We start from the raw sequence: 24,145 nt of genomic DNA, 5'->3' as shown, positions 1-24,145 counted from the left end.
TATTACAGTTTCTCTTCTTAATGCTATCTTTAGCTTGGGTATCCATTTTTACAATTATATAATTTTGTGGTACATTGATGATTATTAATTTATTCATTTAATTAATAAACATTAATTATGTTCCTGCTATCCACTAAGCACTCTGCAAGGCCCTGGGGATACAGAGATGAATACTAAATGGTTCCTGCCCTCAAGAAATCAATAATTTATTAAGGAAACCCACCAACCACACACACCAAAACAAGTGACTGCTCCATTCTAAGATAAGTGCTACAATGACTAAAGGGACAAACACTTTAAAGGCATAGAGAAGGGAATGAGTAATTCTTATTTGGTGTGATTCCGTAAAGAGGCGATTCCTAAGGCTTCACAAAAGAGGGAGAATATTGAAAGTTTCTAGAATTTCTGTAAAGAAGTAAAGTGATGTCCCGGAGAATTAACTTGTGATTGTCAAGCACATCACTGTTGTTTAGATTCTGAAGTTATTTTGGAAAGCTTTGTAGAGCTAATAAAGAATATGGGAGGGTGATAAGCCCCTTGCATCTGTCTCTCACTCATCTACATTTTCCCACATCACTTAATTGAGCACGTGGGTTTTACCAACTAATGAGGAGGAGCTCAAAGTAAAGATTTCTTTACATGAGCAAAGATGGCAATATCAGGCAAATTTAGGAAAAAGTAAATAGATCGGCATGTCAGAATGCAGGATGATAGTAACTAACTTGGGAATGGACAGATGGTCCTGGGTCAGACTGTGGAAACTCTTGTAAGCTAAAGGGACTGGACTTTTTTTGGGGGCAATGAGAAAAACCTTGACTGAAATGCTGGAGAATGAGGAAATCCACTTTATATTTTTAAAATGTAGACATCTGAGATAATGAAATGGAGAAGAAAAAGAGTAGAACCAGAGATACCAATCAGAAAACTGCTGCGAAAGTCCAAGTATAATGACTATTAGAATGAATTGCCATGGGAATAGGGGAATTTGAAATATCATAATTTTTTTATTTGTAACACAACATAGGATAATGCTTCCATTCACATTTTATTGCAAGAGAGGGTTCCCTCATTAAGATACAACTGTGCTGGAACTTTTGCCTTATATTCAATGCTTGAGGGCTATCTTTTTCTGATAATCAGGGTACTGTTTTATTGACTATATCAGCAATGAAGCACATTCAAGAGGTGCAGGGGTGATTTAGGCATTCAAAGAATTAAGTCACTATGCTAGGCCCCTATGTTAGCATTATTGAAAACATGCAAACATTGGCACTTTTACATTATATATAAAACAACAAATCTTGTCACTTAGAGGAAAAAACAAACCACCATTCTCCCCCCAAAAGAATGTACATTTTAATAAGATGAATCCCAAGTTGATTAAAAGCATAGCTTCTGAAATGGGACCTAATTAAACTAAAGAGCTCCTGCACGGCAAAAGAAATTGTCAACAGAGTAAATAGGCAACCTACAGAATGGGAGAAAATTTTTGCAAACTATGCATCTCACAATGGTCTAATATCCAGAATCTATGAGGAACCTAAACAAATGAACAGGCAAAAACCAAACACGCCCATTAAAAAGTGGGCAAAATACATGAACAGATACTTTTCAAAAGAAGACATACGTGCCACGAAGAAGCCAACAAGCATATGAAAATGCCCAACATTGCTAATCATTAGAGAAATGCAAATCAAAACCACAATGAGACACCACTTCACACCAGTCAGAATGGCTATCATTAAAAAGTTAAAAAATAACAGATGCTGGCAAGGCTGTAGCGAAAAGGGAATGCTTATACACTGCTGGTAGGAATGTAAATTAGTTCAGCCATTGTGAAATGCAGTTTGGCTGTTTCTCAAAGAACTCAAAGCAGAATTACTACTCGACTCAGGAATCCCATTACTGGGTATGTACCCAAAGGAAAAGAAATTGTTCTACCATGAAGACACACGCACACATATGTTAATCACAGCACTATTCACAATAGCAAAGACATGAAATCAACCTAAATACCCATCAGTGGTAGACTGGATAAAGAAAATGTGGTACATATACACCATGGAATACTATGCAGTCATAAAAAACCGAGATCATCTCCTTTGCAGCAACACAGATGGAGCTGGAGGCTGTTATCCTAAGTGAACTAACAGAGGAACAGAAAACCAAATACCACATATTCTCACTTATAAGTGGGAGTAAATATTGAGTACATATAGACACAAAGATGGGAATAAGAGACACTGGGGCCTACTTGAGGGTAGAGGGAAAAAGGAGGGTGAGGACTGAAAAACTACCTATTGGATACTATGCTTATTACCTCAGTGGTGAAATAATCTGTACACCAAACCCCCATGAGGTGACATGCAATTTATCTACATAATAAACATGCACATGTACCTCTCAACCTAAAATAAATGTAAAAAGAAAGAAGTTACATTTTTAAAAAAGTAATTTAAAAATAGAGTATTAAAACTGAAAAAACGAGCATAGCTTCTAGATAAATTCTGTGTCCCACGAAAAAGTAGAATTTATACATTGAATATTTTTTATTAAAGGAGTTAAGATTAATCATAACCTTAAACAATATTCCTTGGCTGGGTGTGGTGGCTCACGCCTGTAATCCTAGCACTTTGGGAGGCTGAAGCAGGTGGATCGCCTGAGCTCAAGAGTTCAAGACCAGCCTGGGCAATGTGGTGAAACCCCGTCTCCACTGAAAATACAAAAGTTGGCCAGGCATGGTGGCGCATGAATGTAGTCCCAGCTACTCAAGTGGCTGAGGAGGGAGAATTGCTTGAATCTTATAGGCAGAGGCTGCCGTGAGCCAAGATCATGCCACTGCACTCCAGGCTGGGCGACAGAGTAAGACCCTATCTCAGAAAAAAAAGAAAATTCTGCCAACACAATGATGGCAAGCTAAATGAGAAAGAATTAGAAAAGAGATGGCTAGATACTGCTATCCTACAAACTATCCCACAAAGTAATACAAACAAGTGTCTTTTCTTTATGCTACAAGGAAAATCCTTTTGCATATTAACTGATCAAGTTCAGGAACTAGAACTGCATTACATTAGAGTGACACCCTGTAGCTACTGAGCCCCTAAAAATGTATTAGACACTATTCTAGAGACCTCATATATGCCACTTGCTTAAACTTTGACAAGCACTTAAAACGTGAAGAATTCCTCTAAGACTGTCATTCATTTGACTTTAGACTTGTAAAACTTTAGAAAAAAGACTTCTGTTCCTCATTGGCCCAAGAGGGATCCTCTACTCCCAGCTCTTAAGCGGCTCCCTAATATCCCAGTCACTCACATAACATTTTACAGAGCGTTTTCTGTATGTAGGTGTGTGGCTATTGCTTCTAGTTAAGAAAATTCCTGAGGGACTCTAATCTAAAAACAATAATAAAAAGAATCAGATCATAAAAACCTCTGTTAGGTATGATTCAAAGGGAAAAAATGAGCTGTAGTGAAAGCCAATTTGAACTAGAAAAAGACTTGCACTCTTAAGTAACCAGACATGTTTAGCCACTCATGTAGCTGTCTGATTACATGTTTTTAAACATCTGTCAGCACAACCAGAGCTCTGCATGCACACTCATGAGCACTGTGGAGGTTTGTTAGACTGTGCAGAAGTCTCAGAATTGGAGAGAAATGAACAGATTTCACAGGTAGAACACAAGTTATTATTGCTTCACTTAATGAAAGCTTGGGAAGTGGCTCCCAAGGCTGTGACTCATTTACTTAGATATCAATATCTTAAGGACAAAATTGGAATGAGCAATAAAACCTACAGAGCCCTGAAGAAAGAGAGACATCAGAGGTACCAAGAAGCAGGAGAAACTGGAGAGCTGTAGCTTAACTTGTGGCTTCAGAGCTGAAAGCTGAGCCGAACTTCCCTCTTTTTGATAAAAAAAATTCAGTGACATTTTCCCACCATTAAAGCGTTTCCATCTCCAAAGTACAAATATAGTTCCTTTCAAACCTGCAGCATTTGTCCTTCCTCTGAAGACATCATCATATGCTTTCCACTGTGGCTTCACCTGGTAGGCATGGATGAACACCACGAACACCACCACGAGGCACATCAAAGGAACAAGAGCTGCAGTGAACAAAGCAGCATAGACGTTTGGAATAAAACACCTGGAAGAGAAATGAGAAAAGGTAACTCAGACACGTTCAGTGCAAATATTTCTAAATGCAGAATGTATCACATCACTACTTTATACTAGCTCTTTGTATCTGGATGCTGGCAACATCAGATTTTTGGTTTGCCAAACTGAAGTTTTGTTTGAGTACAACATCCGATTAAATCTAGCCCACTGCTTCACACAGTAGGTTCCCGAAACATTCGCCTCGTGTAAAGTTCAGAAAACTTCAAAAAAGGTTATGGCCAAATAAATTTGAGAGATGCACACTATATACATCTCATAGAAGTTAAGGGTTACATATCTGTTCATTTTAAAAAGGCCACAGAAAGCCATGGAGTCAAGAGATCTGGGCTCCGAAATCAGGCTATTAAATCCAGCACCACATCTTAAATAAAAGAGTCACTTTAGATATATTTTTTAACTTCTCTGAACTGTCCTCATCTTTAAAATAAGGATTATAGGCGGGGTGCAGTGGCTCATGCCTGTAATCCCAGCACTTTAGGAGGCCGAGGCAGGCAGATTCCCTGAGATCAGGAGTTCCAGACTAGCCTGGCCAACATGGTGAAACCCCGTCTCTACTAAAAATACAAAAAAATTAGCTGAGTGTGGTGACAGGTGCCTGTAGTCCCAGCTACTTGGGAGGAGGGAGAATGGCTTGAACCCGGGAGGCGGAGGTTGCAATGATCCAAGATCATGCCACTACACTCCAGCCCGGGTGACAGAGTGAGACTCCATCTCAAAAAAAATTAATAAAATAAAATAAATAAATAAAATAAGGATTATAATAGCATCTGCAACAAAAGTTAGTTGTCAAGATTAATCAAAATAATTCACATAAAGCATTTAGTAAATTTTGTTTAACCCATCATTTCTAGACTTCAACGAAAATTAAACCCTTCTCCTTTTTCACACACACATGCACACACAGATACACAGACATATGGTCATGCTATAGGACTAATGTGCCCAGGAACACACTTTGGGAATCACTGATCTAGTCATGCCCAGCTTATGTTTCAAATTAGTTGGTGGATTCCAGGGAGAGTACCAGGTTCCTTTCTATTTCCTTCCTCTATTTAACCTCAAAAGAAGAAGAATGCCATCAGGATTTATGGCCATGGGGCTGATGACAAAGTCACTGTGTCCTATCAATGACTGATCATGTCTGCAGGGACCTCTCTTGACCTCTCTGGCCCCTCAGGGTAAAAGGTCACAGAGACCATTGTTGCTCCTGCATAGGAGGAGGCCAAGCCACCTGCTCTCTCCCCTCCACCCCCTCTCCCTTCTCTCCCTTTCTGCTATTTCCTTCCTTCCCTCTCTCTCCATTTGGAGTTTTCTTCCTGGGAGGAGTTTTCTTCCTAACAGAGGAAATAAAGGATGAGGGATCATATCACAATTAGGGAGCTAATAACAAACTGTGAGTTTGCCTTGCTTTTCCAGCTCCAGCATCCTTTGGCAACCACAAGAGAGAAGGTATTGTTTAAAGGCAAATCTGAGGATTCCCAGGGCTCCACTCTTGTCATCTCCACAATCTTGTTTTTTGAATGACTGACAGTTTTCTTATTCCTAAACTATACATTTCCCCAAGAGCCATCTATTCTCTCTTGAAAATGAAGATCATTTTTCCATTTAGAAGCTATACTGCACAATTATATGTATTATTACCAGAGTTTAGATAGGACAGTGGGGTCCAAGGCAAACTTAGATTATTTATTTATTTTGGTAACACTGAAATTATCAGCAAAATGGTTTTAGAGATATAACTAGAAATTTTTACTTATGGAACATAACATCCACTTGAGCTTTACATAAATTCTTGCATGAAAATCTCAAAATGGAGGACTGTTAAACAGGTTCTCAACATCTAAAACTGCTTCTGAAGTATTCTTATAAGGGATATACCTCCAAGTTACAAGACTATACTTTTAATTACAAGAAACCTTAATAGTAAGAAGTGTCTCTTTTAAAGTATTTTCCCCACTTTCTCTATTTTTCCAAAATATAATATCTACAAACCTAGATTATGATACAGCCATAAATACTAGACTTTGAAGACAACTCAGGGGGAAACACACATAGCCTGTTTAGAAGGAATCCAAAATATAAGTAACCAGGGAAACATTCTTCTGATTTGGAAAAATAGTGCTTTAATTTTTTTTTAAATAACTTCAACCTTTATTTTAGATTCTGGGAGTCCATGTGCAAGTTTGTTACATGAGTATACTGCATGATGCTAAGGTTTGGGATATGAATGACGCCATCATCCAGATAGTGAACGAAATATCCAAGTTAGTTTTGTAATCCTTGCCCACCTCCATCCCTTTCCCATCTATCAGTTTCCAGTGACTGTTGTTGCCATCTTTACATCCAAGAGTACCCAATGCTTAGCTTCCACTTATAAGTGAAAACACGTGGTATTTGGTTTTTTGTTCCTGTGTTAATTTGCCTAGAATAATGGCCTCCATCCATGCTGTTGCAAAGGACATGATTTCATTTTTTTTGTGGCTACATTGTATTCTATGGTTTATTGTACCACATTTTCTTTATCCAACCCAGCATTGTTGGGCACCTGGGTTGATTTCATGTCTTTGCTATTGTGAATAGTGCTGTGACGAACATACAAGTACATGGGTCTTTTTTGATAGAACGATTTATTTTCATTTGGATACATATCCAGTAATGGGATTGCTGGGACAAATAGTTACGTTCTAAGTTCGTTGAGAGATCTCCAAACTGCTTTTGATAGGGTCTGAAGTAATTTATATTCACACCAATAGTGTACATGCATTCACTTTTCTCCACCACCTTGCCAATATCTGTTGTTTTTTGGCTTTTAATAATGACCATTCTGACAGGTGTGAAATGGTGTTTCTTTGTGGTTTTGATTTGCATTTCCCTGATGACTGATGATGTAGAGCATTTTATCATACGTTTGCTGGCTGCTTGTAATTCTTCTTTTGAGAAGTATCTGTTCATGTTTTTTGTCTACATTTTGGTGGAGTTATTTGTTTTTTGCTTGTTCAATTGTATACGTTCCTCATACATTCTGGATATTAGATCTTTGTCAGATGTATGGTTTGTGAATATTTTCTCCCATTTTGAAAGTTGTCTGTTTACTGTGTTGATACTTGTCAATTTTTGTTTTTGTTGCAATTGCTTTTGGGATCATAGTCATGATCTCCATGGACATTGTGCCAGTGCCTATGTCCAGAATGGTATTTCCTAGGTTTTCTTTGGGGATTTTTATAGTTTTAGGTTATACAGTTAAGTCTTTAATCCATCCTGAGTTAATTTTTGTATGTGGTGTAAGGAAGGGGTCCAATTTCAATCTTTTCCATATGGCTAGCCAGTTATCCCAGCACCATTTATTGAATAGAGAGTCCTTTCCCTGTCATTTGTTCTTGTCAGCTTTGCAGAAGATCAGATGTTTGTAGGTGTGTAGCCTTATTTTTCGGTTTTCTAACTTATTCTATTGGTCTATGTGTCTGTTTTTGTTTCAGTACCATGCTATTTTGGTTACTATAGCCTTTTAGTATATTTTAAAGCCAGGTAATGTGATGCCTCTGGCTTTGTTCTTTTTGCTTAGGATTTCTTTGGCTATTCAGGCTGTTTTTTTTTGTTTCATATGAATTTTAGAATAGCTTTTTTCTAATTCTATGAAAAATGATGTTGGTAGTTTGACAGGAATAGCATTGAATCTGTAGATTGCTTTGGGTAGTATGGCCATTTGAACAATATTAATTCTTCTAATCCACAAGCTGGAATGCTTTTCCATTTGTTTGTGTCATGTATTATTTCTTTCAGCAGTGTTTTGTAGTACTCCTTGTAGAGATGTTTCTTGTCCTTGGCCAGAGGTATTCCTAGGTATTTTTTTTTTTTTGTGAGTGCCTTAATTTTATATTAAAAAGAAATATATTATTAAACGCCTAACTCAGATACTAGTTCTTTTTTTTTTTTTTGAGATGGAGTCTCACTCTGTCACCCAGGCTCAAGTGCAGTGGTGCGATCTCGGCTCACTGCAAGTTCTGCCTCCTGGGTTCACACCATTCTCCTGCCTCAGTCTCCCGAGTAGCTGCGACTGCAGATGCCCACCACCATGCCCGGCTAATTTTTTTGTTTTTTGTTTTTTGTTTTTAAATAGAGACGGGGTTTCACCATGTTAGCCAGGATGGTCTTGATCTCCTGACCTTGTGATCCACCTGCCCTGGCCTCCCAAAGTGCTGGGATTATAGGCATGAGCCACCGCACCCGGCCACTCAGATACTATTTCTAATTAACATAATCTGCTTATTGTATTTCTCATGTAAACAAGGCACATTTCAAGAGATATTTCTACACATACTCTGTATCTGCAAAGGGATATAAAAATGATAAATTTCTTGGCTTTTAGAATTTAATTTTGATGGCATGAAGCCTGAATCATTACCTGAACACTCATCTGTATGCAATAAGACCTGATTCTTCCACATGAAGGGCACATGATGAAATAAAATGGGCAAACATTAATGGTCTTAATATTGAACATACTCTTGCACTAAAAATAGTGGTCATGTTGGTTACTCATTCTTATGTATATTGGCTTCAAATGGTCACTTATTTTTTTCATGTGAATTATGAATTCCATTGACAGCAAGTAACCTACAGATGCTTTTACAACTTCAAATACTGATGAAGAATCACAGGTAGGTTTCACTGCCTTATTTGTGTCTTGAAAAATGTCATCACAATTCAATTTGGGACAGCAAAATAGGGAAAATTACTGACTCAATTATTGAGTTACTCTAGGAATATAAAGATTTTGTACAGAGTGCTATAAGAGCAGACTTTGAAAGGTGACCTTCAGCTGATGACACATCATTTTGACTAAAAAATTAAACAAGCAACATGAACCTTTGGGAGGTTGGAAGTAACCAGACATATCCACTGCTCCACTCAGGAAGAGAAGGGAACTCTCTAAGCGCTAATGATCTTAAAAATCTCCTTTGTGGCCAGGCACGGTGGCTCACACCTGTAATCCCAGCACTTTGGGAGGCCGAGGTGGGCAGATCACCTGAGGTCGGGAGTTCAAGACCAGCCTGACCAACATGGAGAAACCCCTTCTCTACCAAAAATACAAAATTAGCTGGGTGTGGTGGCGCATGCTTGTAATCCCCGCTACTTGGAAGGCTGAGGCAGGAGAATCACATGAACCCATGAGGCAGAAGTTGTGGTGAGATGAGATCGTGCCATTGCACTCCAGTCTAGACAACAAGAGCGAGACTCCGTCTCAAAAAAAAAAAAAAATAAATGTCCTTTGCAATTCTCCCTGCTTATAGGATGAATTGACATTGATGGCTCATCCTTTCAGAAAAGGGGCAGGAAAATGACCCAATCCTGAAGCCATCCCCTTTTCTCCTTTTATTCAGAGCTCCACAAGTCATGACTTCTCAGAAGTACTAGGCCCCTGAGAGTACCTACTCCATGTTCATCCTCCACTTGGTCAATGTCAGGCCAGAATGTTAAGGAGGAGGGCTTGCTCCCACAGCATGCCTGTTGTCGTTGGCAGCTCCTCTTGCCTTCTTCTCTACTTACAGCATTGCAGAACTGCAGGGTCCATCCCCTTGCTCACTGGTGTCCAGCCAGGACTCCATCCCAGTCTCCTTCAAACAAAAACTGCCTGCCTTGTGTACTACCTCTTAGGGATCAGGGAGTCAGACACTGTTGTGAAACACTTAACATTTGCAAAGGAGGCAGGGATACCAGGGTAACCCATGGTGCAGATAACAAATGGGCTTCCACTCCCTGATGGTCCACGGAGAGGAGCTGGGACCAGCTATGATTCCACATCCCCAAATTATGTCTCATATACTTAACACCTTGTTTTAAATTATCTTTTAACTCTTCTTTTAAAGCTGATAGGTATTATTCTGATTTTCTGAGCAATATTGTCTGAATAAAATTTCTGCTGGTGTATAATAAAATTTCTCCCAAATACTTAAAAACGTTCAAGATAAATGAACTATATTCTACCCTTGAGAGAAAAAAAAAGTAGCCTCGTCAACCAGAATTTCCTCCAGTCCACCCAAATTAGAGGTACAGTATATTCAGGTAGTTAGTTTGAGGATTAGAGCACAAAAAGTGATGAGGGGTGTTAGGAAACTGTGAATATCATGTTAGAATAGCTTTTGAAATAAGGCTGGGAATGAATTCTTGGAAAAACTGAATGTAACATAAGAAATAAGCAGAAAGAAGGCAATGCCTGCACCAGGGCTGTGGAAGTAGCTGATTAACGTGCAGCTATTGCTTCAAGAACACATCTGGCAGATACAAGAAGAGAAAATGAGACAAAGGCCATGTAGATTTGCTTCGTTAAAAAGGTGAGGAGAATGTGTTCCCTGTAATTACAGCTCAACCAGCTTCAAAGAACTTCAGGAATCTCTCTCTCTTTGGGTGTTGAATCGTCTTTTGGGGTCTTACAACCACATAACTTTTACTGTTCCTTTTTAAACTTTCATGGATAGATTTTCGTATTAGAACCTACAGACAATTCTAATTCACTTCAAAGTCTTGTCAGGATTTCATCTTTTTCCCTATATTTAGCCAGATGAAACAAGTAGATGCTGTTTCATTACTTTCAGTTTTTCCTCTTCTGAGTCTACCCTCGGAGCATTCACAATGCTTTAACTCACTTTCTAATTTAGTAAGATTATTATCTCTCCTCAGTAATGCTTTTTACTACTGAAATGTTTTCACTTGCATTACCCAACTTGATTTAAAACAATTTTATGTGGGCGGCATGGAGTATTTCAACTTCTTTATTCCTGTCTGAAATATTCGTAAGAAGGAACTCAGAGGCAGAGGGGTCTAGGAGAGACATGAACTCCGCTTACAACCACTGAAAATACTGGAATGGATGCTGGGAACTCCCTGTGAATGAGATTGTGATTTGAGTCCATTTACATTATACTTTAAAGAACAAGTTGACCCTGGCAAACTGGAAAATCTGAAGAAATCCAGGCAGCTGGACAGCCAGGTTATATCTGGGTTACATAGGTAATGAAAAGGACCCAGGTAGTGAAAGGACAATAAATGTTTCCAAGGTCTTCTTTGTGAGTACTTCTAAGACAAGGATAATAGTCATGATTCACAGGTTCATGTGCCAGCCTCCCTCAGAGGTCTCCTGAGTATTTCTTCAATGATAGCCTCTACATTAAAAGATACATTTGTCACTTTAACTAACTTTTTCTTCTCTACATGGAAATTCATAGTGATGACCTACTTTATCTGGGGAGTACATGGGATGGTCTAGCAATCAAGAATTGTTCACCATTTATCACAAACTGGTTTCTAATTTGTATAGAGAGTACAGTATATCTGCTTATTGGTTTTATTAGTTGAAGAATACAGATGTTATTAATTCTGTAGATGCTTATCCTTTATAAAGTCTAAGACACTATTTATGATTTCAATATTCCTTTTCTTGCATACTCAACTTACGTTCTTTCCAAAGATAATGCTCTTATTTAACATACATTTTTATTCACCTGTGAATTTATGCATGCATGCATTGTGTGTGTATGTATGTATTTCCTGGTCAATCCAAAATGGCTGGAAAGACTTAGAGAAACACTTTAAGCACATTAATTTTTTTAAAGGAATAAATTTATGAAAACATCAGAGAAAAGGAGAAATACAGCTTGGGTTTAAACAGCTGTAAGGTAGGAAAATATATTCCTCTTTCTGTCTTTCTGTTGTAGAGCATACAGCAGTTAGTTTTCATATCCAGGGGAATCAACTAAATTCTAAAATGCATTTTTGTTTAAGTTTATACTTTGAACAACATTAAGATTAAACTACAGATAATCTCTACAAAGTGAAATGGAACATTAAGACAGCATATGGACTTAGAGAGGGAGAGGGGAACAGTTTTTCCTAAACTGGACTGGCTGGATAATTAAGACTAATTAAGTTTTACTACTACCAAAACCACTACTACTACTGCTAGCAATCACTTACTGTGTGCAGGGTATGAAACCCAGTCCTCACATGCATTATCCCACTGAAACATAACTAGAACCCGTTATTGTTATGTACATATGGGGAAAATAACACCTAAATTATAAAACGTCAAATTGCTAGGACCATAAACAGGCTCACTGGCCTTCACTGTACCTCTACAATTTGACAATTATTTCCACAATTCCAGTATAGATATATTCAAGTTAGTAGTAAATATGCCAGTGTTCTTTTGAGGACAGGGACTGTAACATTTTCTTTATATTTCTCCCAGAGCTTTGCACAATCAGATCCTTAAGAAATGCTTATTGATTTAACTGGTTCTTAGCAGTTTTTGAAAACCTCTCACTTAAAAATATGGCATAGAAAATCCTGTATTTCAAGTGTCCCCAGCTCAATCATAATACAATCAACATTTAAATATCAATCACATACCAGCTACAGTGCTGGGCATGGAAGGGCATATAAAGATGCCTAAGGCATGGTCCCTCCTATCAGGGAGAATATATTTACAATAAATGCACAGCACTTCTGAATCTAGTCTTCTACTGGAAGTTGTGCTGTTCTTCCATCAGCATCACCACCATCACCACCACCACCAGCTCCCCCATGGAGCTCCTGATCTCATCTGCAGTTTCACAAGTTCCCCAGGTGTTTCCTATGCGTATTAATCCTGTTTAGAAAAAGAAGTGCACCTCACTGCCAGCCTCATTTAATTTTACATAAACATGTTCTTTGAGGCTGAAGCAAATTTGACTGATTTTCAATGTGAAAAGAAAACATAAAAACTGTTCTTGGAGTTATTTCTAAACAGAACTAACATCAGAATCGTCTGAATCATCAGAATTTTCTATTTTGGAAAAATCTGATTCATCAAATGAATCTTCCGCCAACAACTGTTCCAAAATGATGTTAACATCATGCATAGGAATGCTACATTTTCTAGGATTTGACAATTTAAACGATAGGGAATTACTATATATTGTAAACGAAAATACCACTACTAAAAATAGAATGCTATAAATAGAATTATGTCTTCTTTTTCCAAAATCCATATACTAGACAGATATGAAAATAATAAAAGCGAGATATTTTGTGGCAAAGTTATCTTGGGGTAAACGCTGTAGCCACAAGCGCCGCTGCCGGGCATTCTTGGAGCAAACAGGAAAAGGGTTTAAAGTTTGAGAAAAACAGTTGGTGCAGTGGCTCATGCCTGTAATCTCAGCACTTTGGGAGGCCGAGGTGGGCAGATCACTTGAGCTCAGGAGTTCAAGACCAGCCTGAGCAACATGGAGAAACCCCATCTCTACAAAAAATACAAAAATTAGCCGGGTGTGGTGACACCATGCCTGTGTTCACAGTTTCTCGGAGCATGAAGTGGGAGGATCGCTTGAGCCCGGGAGGTGGAGGTTGCAGTGAGCCAAGATCATGCCACTGTACTCCAGCCTGGGTAACAGAGTGAAACTCTGTCTCAAAAAAAAAAAAAAAAAAAAAAGTTTGAGAAACACTCTTCTAGCACGCTCTTTGCACATAAAGTAGCTTAACCTAATTAACTAGTTAACCTTTACATCTCTTTGGTAGGGAGCCAAGGGGCTATGGAACTCCAAAAAGAATCAGCAGAGATTTCACAGCACATGGTGGTCACAACAGCCTGAAGAACCAGCGAGAAAGAAAAACAGCTGAAAGCAAAAGGGATAGAAAAGCAGAGATCTGTGATATTTAGAAGCCTGGGCTCTTCAGATGCAATGTTCAGAAGCAATCTGAATGTTGCAGAAAAGAAGAGCTAGCATTAAAGTGACAGGATACCGCAGATCTGCAGACTGGCCGAACGAGATGGGAAGGAAAGTGCTGGGGTCCAGTGGGTGTGCTAGGACGTTAATATTCAGTTCTGCTGCATCTAAACAGCTGTTGAAGGAATAAGGTTTCTGTGTGAGTGCAACAGACATATTCCACAGTGACCTGCGCTGCTCAAAGTTTCTGGAAAGGGGGATCCCTGTGCTACATCCTCCACCCCCACTCTCCCAGCCACAGATGATTAGTTCTGAGATGAACACCTGCCTCAGAGACAACCATTCTTGCTTGCCCCTGACTTATAATTTGGTGACCCTGCTCTAAAAGCTGAGCTGAGCCAATCTGTCTTTTACCCTTGAGAATTTGACAGGGAGAGTTGCACATTATTGGTGGGCACTAGAGCCGATGTCAGGGCAAATGGCCATATTGGAGCAAACAAACAAATCTTCAGAATAAATGAACAGAGAAAGGGGAAGAGGAAGCAAGAGAGAAGGGGAGAGAAGAAGAAGAGGGTTCAGATACAAGTAACAACACACAAGTGAGAGACTCTGTGGTCCCTAAAAGAAGAACAATGTGGCTCTGGTTTCTGGCATGCTAGTTCTAGGTCTCCTGAGGTCCAACTGTACCGCTTTTGAATATCCACGGGAATGCCTGTGGTATACTGCTATACTCCCACACCCCTTCAACTTGAAATAAATTTTGTGGATTTATATGCAACTACAATGACCATAGTTAAAACATAGCTAGTGAGCAAGTGATAGAAAAAGGGAGTGAACACACAACTATTCTTTAAACAACATTGCTCTTGAAGATGCACAGTATCACTATCATGTCTACCTGTTTTAGAGCACACTCCACACCATGGTGAGAATTGCTAACTAACTCGACATATTGACAAATCCCTCAAAAAATGCCAGAAGACCAAGGAACAAGAATTGGGCTCATTTTTAAGTACTTAAAATGTACTCATATGCTTATATTGCTTGAAAAGATTGAGGAAAGAAAAATGGACATATTACAGCAATATTATTTCATCTAATTCGAAAGGAGCAGGTATTTGATTTCATTTGATATTAAACTAAGATTTTGAAGTAGTCAGATATACTGACTACATTAAAATACCACCTTATATTGTAAATAATTAGCTCTTGGTGAATAAGGAAGAATTGCCCACATCCCTGGGTCATTAAGGAGTTAAATATATTTACATATAATTCCAAAGGCAAATAATGGACTCCAAGTATTAGTAGGTTAAAGTCTTTTTCCAAGAAACTCAAGTCTGAGCAGCCTGTTCCCTAAGCAACTTGATAAAACTTCTGAAATAAATCCACTGGACACTGCTTGCCAACTTCATTCCAGGTAGGTTCCAGTGAATCAAGCCCCATCAGCATTTCACCAGAATAAGGTCAGGCTAACTTGTTATTTTTTGTATGTATGAATGCTCTATGTTCTCTCATAAAACAAAATTGTTTGGTACTGGAAAATGTCATTGTCCTAGAGTATTCAAGGTGTCCTGTTCTTACCTCTTGCTCCAAAAAGAGGGCATAAGGTGCCTGGAAAGAAAAGGCTGGTTACCTAATGATTTTCTAGAAAAGGGAGAGTTTCTAGCCTTTCAGAGCCTGCATTCTGGATGGGTCTATGCCCAAGGAGTGTCACTCTTGGCCACTATTGATGTTGTAGACGTCTGACTGGCAAAAAAATCCTCATAGCAATGGTTTGATTCCTCAAAAGGGCAAAAATCATTTTGTAGAAGGATAATTCAACTTTTAATTATTCACCACATTTTAGAGAACAGTAGCCACATTACATTGACCTGGAAATTAGCCCCATATGTGGCTTTATGTGATAGTTACAAATGCTCCAAGAAAAAACTTCTACAGCATCCCCTACAGGGGTGAACATTCAGTCACACCCATATTTGCCATCTTTAGTCACATTAACATTTGCAGCACATCGCAATAACTGGTGATCCTAAATAACTTAAAACCATTAAGAAATCATCGGTTAAAGTTAGTCATACTCTGTTTAAAATACACTATACATTTCTTTGCACTATTATTAAAATTTTAATCATAAAATTCTGGAAATAGTAAGGCAACTTTCAATTATTAAGAAAACAGTGGCCTGGTGTGGTGGCTCATGCTTGTAACCTCAGCACTTTGGGAGGCTGAGGTTGGGGGATTTCTTGAGGCTAGGAGTTTGAAACCAGCCTTGGCAACATGGTGAAACCTCATCTCTATTAAAAAAAAATATGTATATATATATATATAATTGCCAGGCATGGTGGAGAGTGCCTGTAGTTCCAGCTACTCGGGAGGCTGAGGCGAGAGGATGGCTGGAGCCCTGATCATGCCACTGCACTCCAGCCTGGGAAACAGAGTGTCTCGAAAAACCAAACAAACAAGCAAAAGAACCAAAACTGCTGCCCCGCCCCCCAGCAACAAACAAACAGCAAGAAAACAGTGACAGTGTGAGTAGATGAGGTTATATGTCCATCATTGTAAGGTTATTATCTTAAGTTGTAGATTAGTTATGTCTCAAATCCAATACTCGGCTCTGTTGCAGAGCCCATTTAAATCCTGGTATCCTAATTTTTTAATTGAATAAATATGTAAGGACGTTGGTGTTTGCTGTGTAATGGGTTAGTACATAAAAATGTACTAAGATATCTAAACCCTAAATATGCTCATATTGGATTGTTGCTAGTCTATGATGTTACTATTAATTAGTATTTATTTATCATTTTTATGTGTCCTGCAACGTTACAGTTAAAACTGGAAACTTAAGAAATGTAAAAGGCCAATATGCAACGGATATTTGATAAATGTTAAAAAGAAATATGGGCCAAAAATCTGGAGAAAACTTGAGATAGAGGTCATGAATTAATTTCAGAAGAGGAAAGTAAAACTAAAAGTAAAGGAAGTACAGGCTAAAATTTTATCCACTTTATGGGGAATTCCCAATATTGAGGGGGAAATGACACATTTCACTTTCCCTGAAGCTTTGAAGTGGTAAGAATTAGATCATACACATGTAGAGGCAACTTTAAAAGTCCCAATTTGAACTGCCCTAAACTAGACACATGTCTAATGAGCTAGATAGACAGATGTCAAGAGAGCTCCTTTATGACTTTTGTAAAGAAGCTTCTCAAAAGAAAATGATCTTGCTGTTGAGGGTATAATGTAGGGGGAAGGACAGAGTGAGGAGAAGCCTTTTACTGATGGGTTAGAATAATTCTGCTTGCAAAAAAAAAAAATACTGGTAATAATGAAGGCTCTGAGGCCAGATATTTGGAAGGATCCCAGGTACACCTCTTATTGACTTTGCAACTATGTAGCTTCTCCACATACTCAGTATGTAGCTTCTCCACACCTCAGTTTTCCAAAAAATAAAATAGGGAAAACAATGGCATCTACCTTACAAGAGTGCAGTGAGAACCAAATGAGTGAATACATGTAAAGGTCTTGGATCAGAGGCTGGCATGCCGTAGGTACTCAATAAAAGATAACCATGATCACTGTCACCTATTGCTAAGCCCAAATCCTCCTATGTATAGAGTATACAAGATTAAATTTGCATTAAAAAAGAGAAGATACCAAATAGTAGAGAGGAAAGTGTGAACATTCATCACATTTATTTGTGTGTCAGAGAAAAGTGCTGAGCAGTATGAGTTCAGTGAAAGAAAACAGTGCCTCAGTTGGGGTAGTCAGGAGACTTTGTGGAAGAGGGAGGTGAAACCAGCTCTTTCTCTCTTGAGTTCTTTACCGATCAGCAGGTGTTTAAGGTGACTCAGTCATGCAATTATGATTGTCTGCCTGTGTCAACAGCATGTCCTCATGAGGGGAAGGAGGAAAACTTTCCCTTTGCTGCTTTTCCTCATGACTCATGTGTGTTTCTGCAAAATCAGTGTTGAAACTTGGTCCAATTTGAAAAGTCAAGGTAATTATAGGTCATTCAAAAAGAGGCACGTAATACTCAAGGAAGCCCAACATGACACCATCACACCACTAATGACTGACAAACCAGTCTGGCCAGTGGTGTTAGCACCAGTAAATTGACTGTTGGTTCAGGGGCTTTACTAGGGATTTAAACTTAGGGTTTCTCATCTTCCATACTCCCGTCCCACTCCCACAAAGCTTCCAAAAAGAGGGCAAAAAGTGCCAAAAAAAAAAAAAGGTCAATTACCTAATGATTTTATGGAAGAGGGAGGGTTTCTAGCCTTTCAAAGCCTGCATTCTGGATGGGGTGACTGCTGGAAGATCTCAGTGTTGACTGTTGGAATGCAGGCCACTATTAATATCCCTGTCATTCTGAGCTGCCCATTAGAAAGATAACAGCACTTCCTTCTTTAAGAAATAAGTTCCTTCATAGAATCTTAGCACTAGAAGGGATAGTAGAGGTCATGCCACCCTCCCTCCAACATGATGGGTGAAGAAACCAAGTGCAAGGACTTCTGAGGCCTGCCCAGCACCTGACTGTTTAAACTCCTGGTCAGTGCTATAATGAGGCTCCTCAGCGTAAGTCAGACTCCATGGAAAAATAACCTAAAATGTTTTCAGGGACCATATTCTGCTAATAATCTAAAATCCCTTGTTAAGCAAATGTCTGAAACATTTTATTCTTTGCATATGCATTCCCAGGGGTTAGGGGACTATTGAATAAATCAAGTGTTTAGTGAACATCACACTAAACATGCTCATGCCTAAGTATAATACTCACTAGCAATACCTGGGCAGCACAGACACACGTATTCCTTCCATAAAACAGTTTTCAAAGACACCACACATCAACATTTTTGCATAATACAAAAATTCATGTAAAATAATACAACTAATTCCATTAGAAGGAGAGAGAGCAAAGCTAGGAGGAAAGAGCAATGAACCCAAACCAACATTCTGTCACTCACAATCCCCTCTCCTACCAAGGCCCTTTCCCCATCCAAAAAAAATTGGCTTCAGTTGAAAAATATTTTATCATAAGGAATTTATTTTTGTCAACAGGAAGTTCCTGTTATTTTTAAGTCTTGTAGTTTCAACAACAGGATTTCAGGGCAGTGAAATAAAATAGGAACAGCAGAGTAATTTGAATTTCTGAGCATACTCATGCATGTATAAGAAAAGTCCAAATAGTCTAAAACTGGCTTTAAACAATGTAAGGCTGTCTCCTTATGAACTTTCTGAATTTCTTCTCATTAAAAAAATGATGATCTAATAGACAGTAAATATTTTTGACTGATATTCTTAAGTTTTCAATTGTAGCCAAACTTCTTAATTGTGGAGCTGGGCCAGCTAATATCTTCAAACACTTCCCTTTATGATGGTACAATAGTTTATTTGTTCTTTTCTTTATTTTTTTCTTTCTTCAAATAAATGTTGCATGTGCTACAAAATGGAAGTAATTTTAAAACACACTGAAAATTCAAAAGTGTGATATGCATCCCATTTGGGAAGGTATCATGTACTTTTAAAGAATACAATTTTCCTAAAGGTCAGGGCTGCTCTTCCTTACTCATATGGTGGCCTATTACCTAGGTGTGTGGAGAGGAGTCAGGAGAAAATATTAGGTTGGTACAAAAGGAATTTCCATTGTTGGAATTTGCCATTTGATAATGGAATACATTCTTAAATAAATGTGGTTATATTATATATCATTTTAGTGGGCATTTCTCGATTTATGGTTTTTTGCTAATGACTTATTACTTGCTGTTTGTTTCATGTTTTTTTAATTTATTTTTTATTTTTTTATTTTATTTATTTATTTTTTTATTATTATTACTATTATTATTATTATACTTTAGGCTCTATGGTACATGTGTGCAACGTGCAGGTAAGTTACATATGTATACATGTGCCATGCTGGTGCGCTGCACCCACCAACTCGTCATCCAGCATTAGGTATATCTCCCAATGCTATCCCTCCCCCCTCCTCCCACCCCACAACAGTCCCCGAAGTATGATGTTCCCCTTCCTGTGTCCATGTGTTCTCATTGTTCAATTCCCACCTATGAGTGAGAATATGCGGTGTTTGGTTTTTTGTTCTTGCGATAGTTTACTGAGAATGATGATTTCCAATTTCATCCATGTCCCTACAAAGGACATGAACTCATCATTTTTTATGGCTGCATAGTATTCCATGGTGTATATGTGCCACATTTTCTTAATCCAGTCTATCATTGTTGGACATTTGGCTTGGTTCCAAGTCTTCGCTATTGTGAATAATGCCGCAATAAACATACGTGTGCATGTGTCTTTATAGCAGCATGATTTATAGTCCTTTGGGTATATACCCACTAATGGGATGGCTGGGTCAAATGGAATTTCTAGTTCTAGATCCCTGAGGAATTGCCACACTGACTTCCACAAGGGTTGAAGTAGTTTACAGTCCCACCAACAGTGTAAAAGTGTTCCTATTTCTCCACATCCTCTCCAGCACCTGTTGTTTCCTGACTTTTTAATGATTGCCATTCTAACTGGTGTGAGATGGTATCTCATTGTGGTTTTGATTTGCATTTCTCTGATGGCCAGTGATGGTGAGCATTTTTTCATGTGTTTTTTGGCTGCATAAATGTCTTCTTTTGAGAAGTGTCTGTTCATGTCCTTCGCCCACTTTTTGATGGGGTTGTTTGTTTTTTTCTTGTAAATTTGTTTGAGTTCATTGTAGATTCTGGATATTAGCCCTTTGTCAGATGAGTAGGTTGCGAAAATTTTCTCCCATTTTGTAGGTTGCCTGTTCACTCTGATGGTAGTTTCCTTTGCTGTGCAGAAGCTCTTGAGTTTAATTAGAACCCATTTGTCAATTTTGGCTTTTGTTGCCATTGCTTTTGGTGTTTTAGACATGAAGTCCTTGCCCATGCCTATGTCCTGAATGGTAATGCCTAGGTTTTCTTCTAAGGTTTTGATGGTTTTAGGTCTAACATTTAAGTCTTTAATCCATCTTGAATTGATTTTTGTATAAGGTGTAAGGAAGGGATCCAGTTTCAGCTTTCTCCATATGGCTAGCCAGTTTTCCCAGCACCATTTATTAAATAGGGAATCCTTTCCCCATTTCTTGTTTTTGTCCGGTTTGTCAAAGATCAGATAGTTGTAGATATGTGGCACTATTTCTGACGGCTCTGTTGTGTTCCATTGATCTATATCTCTGTTTTGGTACCAGTACCATGCTGTTTTGGTTACTGTAGCCTTGTAGTATAGTTTGAAATCAGGTAGTGTGATGCCTCCAGCTTTGTTCTTTTGGCTTAGGATTGACTTGGCGATGCGGGCTCTTTTTTGGTTCCATAGTTTCATGTTTATTTTAGACTATGGAGATTATGTTAGACAAAAAGCAAATTCGAGTGATTTTCTTATTCTAGTTCAAAATGTCTCGTAAAGCAGTGGAGACAACTTGCAACATCAATAATGCATTTTGGCCCAGGAGTGGCTAACATATGTACAGAGCAGCGGTGGTTCAAGAAGTTTTGCAAAGGAGACGAGAGCCTTGAAGATAAGAAGCCTAGTGGGCGGCCATCAGAAGTTGACGATGACCAATTGAGAGCAATCATCAAAGCTGATCCTCTTACAACAACACAAGAAGTTGCCAAAGAACCCGATGACGACCATTCTACTGTCATTGGGCATTTGAAGCAAACTGGAAAGGTGAAAAAGCTGCATAAGTGGGTGCTTCATGAGCTGACTGAAAGAAAATTAAAAAAAAAACTGTCGTTTTGAAGTGTCGTCTTCTCGTATTCTATGCAACAACAATGAACCATTTCTCAATCAGATTGTGATGTGCGATGAAAAGTGGATTCTATAGGACAACTGGCAATGACCAGCTCAGTGGCTGGACCGAGCTCCAAAGCATTTCCCAAAGCCAAACTTCCACCAAAAAAAAGGTCATGGTCACTGTTTGGTGGTTTGCTGCTGGTCTGATCCACTACAGCTTTCTGAATCCTGGCGAAACCATTACCTCTGAGAATTAAGCTCAGCAAATCGATGAGATGCACTGAAAACTGCAACGCTGCAGCTGGTATTGGGCAACAGAAAGGGCCCAATTCTTCTCCACAACAACGCCCAACCGCACGTCGCACAACCAACGCTTCAAAAGTTGAATGAATTGGGCTCCGAAGTTTTGCCTTATCTGCCATATTCACCTAACCTCTCGCCAACCGACTCCCACTTCTTCAAGTATCTCGACAACTTTTTGCAGGGAAAATGCTTCCACAATCAGCAGGATGAAGAAAATGCTTTCCAACAGTTCATCAAATCCCGAAGCGCAGATTTTTACGCTACAGGAATAAACAAACTTATTTCTTGTTGGCAAAAATGTGTCATTGTAATGGATTCTATTTTGATTAATAAAGATGTGTTTGAGCCTAGTTATAAAATGATTTAAAATTCATACTTTTGCACCAACCTCTAAATTAAAGACTTGCTTAAAGATTCTGTTGCCTGTTGTCACCCAGAACAGAGACTAATCTCACTGGGTTGGATTATGTGTGGAAATACACCAAAACTCACCACTGTCTGAGTCATTCTGAATTGAAGAAAAGAACATGATAATTTCACAAAACAGTGAGAAAGTGAAGTGCTTATCGATGTGAACTCTGAATCAGATAGCCCTGGCTTTGAGCACCAGCACTGCTTTTTAATAGCTTGTGACTATGGGTGAAAGAAATTACCTCTCTGAGCCTCATTAGCCTTATTTGTAAAATATAAATAAAATCTATTTTTTTCCCCCATAAATTTGTTGTGAGGGATAAATGAGGTAATCAAAGTGCTTAGCATACACCTAGCATGTGGTAAGGAGTCAGTAAAGGACAGCCATTATTATCATTAACTTTAGTATGCAAATTGGTTTAATTTCTTTGCTGTAACACTGTAATGTCTACTCGTGTAGAAATCATATATGACACTTAACTGTATTCATATTTCATTTTACATGCTACTCAAATGTTTGGTTACTATTCTTTTCTTTTTTTTTTTTTTTTGCAACAGCAAGCTTATCAGAGGTCTTAATCCACAAAGTTGTCATCACCTCTAATCCAGTGTCTAATACCATTTCTCAGAAGAGCAAACATTTCCTTTAGAGCACTCATAGCAGTGAGTTAAATGTGAAGGCTCTGGGTCGGTGCTCAGTCATTTGAAAGCAAGAAAAACTTACAACCTTTTTATAATATGTGTTTAAATCTTTATTTGGTTCTGTCAAGGTAACTCAAAATTGTCTACAGTAAATCCTAGGTTTAAAATCACAGAAAAGGGGGATGGTAATTAAGTCTTCATGTTGGGATGTAGATTACTTACCTACTCAGGGATGTGTTCTTTATGGTTGCTGTTTTGACGGGTGGGGAAGCACACACAATCTCAGTGGCCTCCTCTACTGTGACTTTGAAGATGAGGCAGTTCTATTAAAGGTTCTGCAGTGGTTTGAATGTTTGTATCTTCCCAAAATTTACATGTTGAAATCCTAACCCCCAACGTGATGTTATTAGGAGGAAGGGCTTTAGGGGAGTGATTAGGTCATGAAAGCAGAGCCCTCGTGAATGGGATTAGTACTCTTATAAAAGAAGCCCCAGTCAGACCCTTGTCTTTCTGCCATGGAAGGTTATAGCAAAAAGATGGCTGTCTATAAACCAACATGGGGTTCCTTCTGCCAGTGCCTTGATATTGAACTTCCCAGCCTCCAGAACCAAGAGAAATAAGTGTCTATTATTTACATGTTACCTGGTCTATGGTATTTTGTTATAGTATCCCAAATGGACTAAGACAGGCTCCTAACATGTTATTTCAATATCCAGGCAGCAGTAAATAGCATCCTCATGATTTTTTTCCCCATACTTTCCTCTTCAGCAAAGAGGGACTAGATCTTTTTTATGCTTCTTTGTTATTTCTACAAAATACAAAAGATTAACTGATGTGCCTAAAAAAGGTTTTAAATTGCTTATAAAGTTGCTCAACATAAAAAAATTAAAAATGAGAGAAATGAGGCAAAAAAGAAATAAACTAAGATTGAACTAGGAGTGGGGTATCAAAATGCTATCCGCTAATAATGGGTTATACATTCATCCCAGTTTGCTCTCTTTGGCAGCTGTTTCAGAGTCTTTGTCTCTCTATCTCTCTCTCTCTCTCTCTCTCTCTCTCTCTCTCTCACACACACACACACACACACACACACAAACACACACAGAGTAGTTGAAATGAAGCACAACTTTTTCCAGTATGAAAGCAGCAGGGC

General features: G+C 38.5%; 1 protein-coding gene across 5 annotated transcripts in view; it reads right to left on the bottom strand.

Moving 5' to 3' along the window:
* The window catches only part of ADGRV1 (adhesion G protein-coupled receptor V1), a 593,238-nt gene that overhangs the window by 90,568 nt on the left and 478,525 nt on the right, over window positions 1–24,145 (bottom strand). For all 5 annotated transcript variants that reach the window (XM_054488480.2, XM_063664978.1, XM_063664980.1 and 2 more), the window contains one exon: window positions 3,988–4,145. In XM_054488480.2, the coding sequence (XP_054344455.1) occupies window positions 3,988–4,145 (158 nt within the window). The remainder of the gene's footprint in view (window positions 1–3,987; window positions 4,146–24,145) is intronic.

Source organism: Pongo pygmaeus, chromosome 4 (genome assembly GCF_028885625.2).
Source record: "Pongo pygmaeus isolate AG05252 chromosome 4, NHGRI_mPonPyg2-v2.0_pri, whole genome shotgun sequence".
In the NCBI taxonomy this organism is placed as follows: Eukaryota; Metazoa; Chordata; class Mammalia; order Primates; family Hominidae; genus Pongo; species Pongo pygmaeus.
Note: the sequence above shows the minus strand (reverse complement) of the source record. Positions and strands in the feature narration are given on the sequence as shown.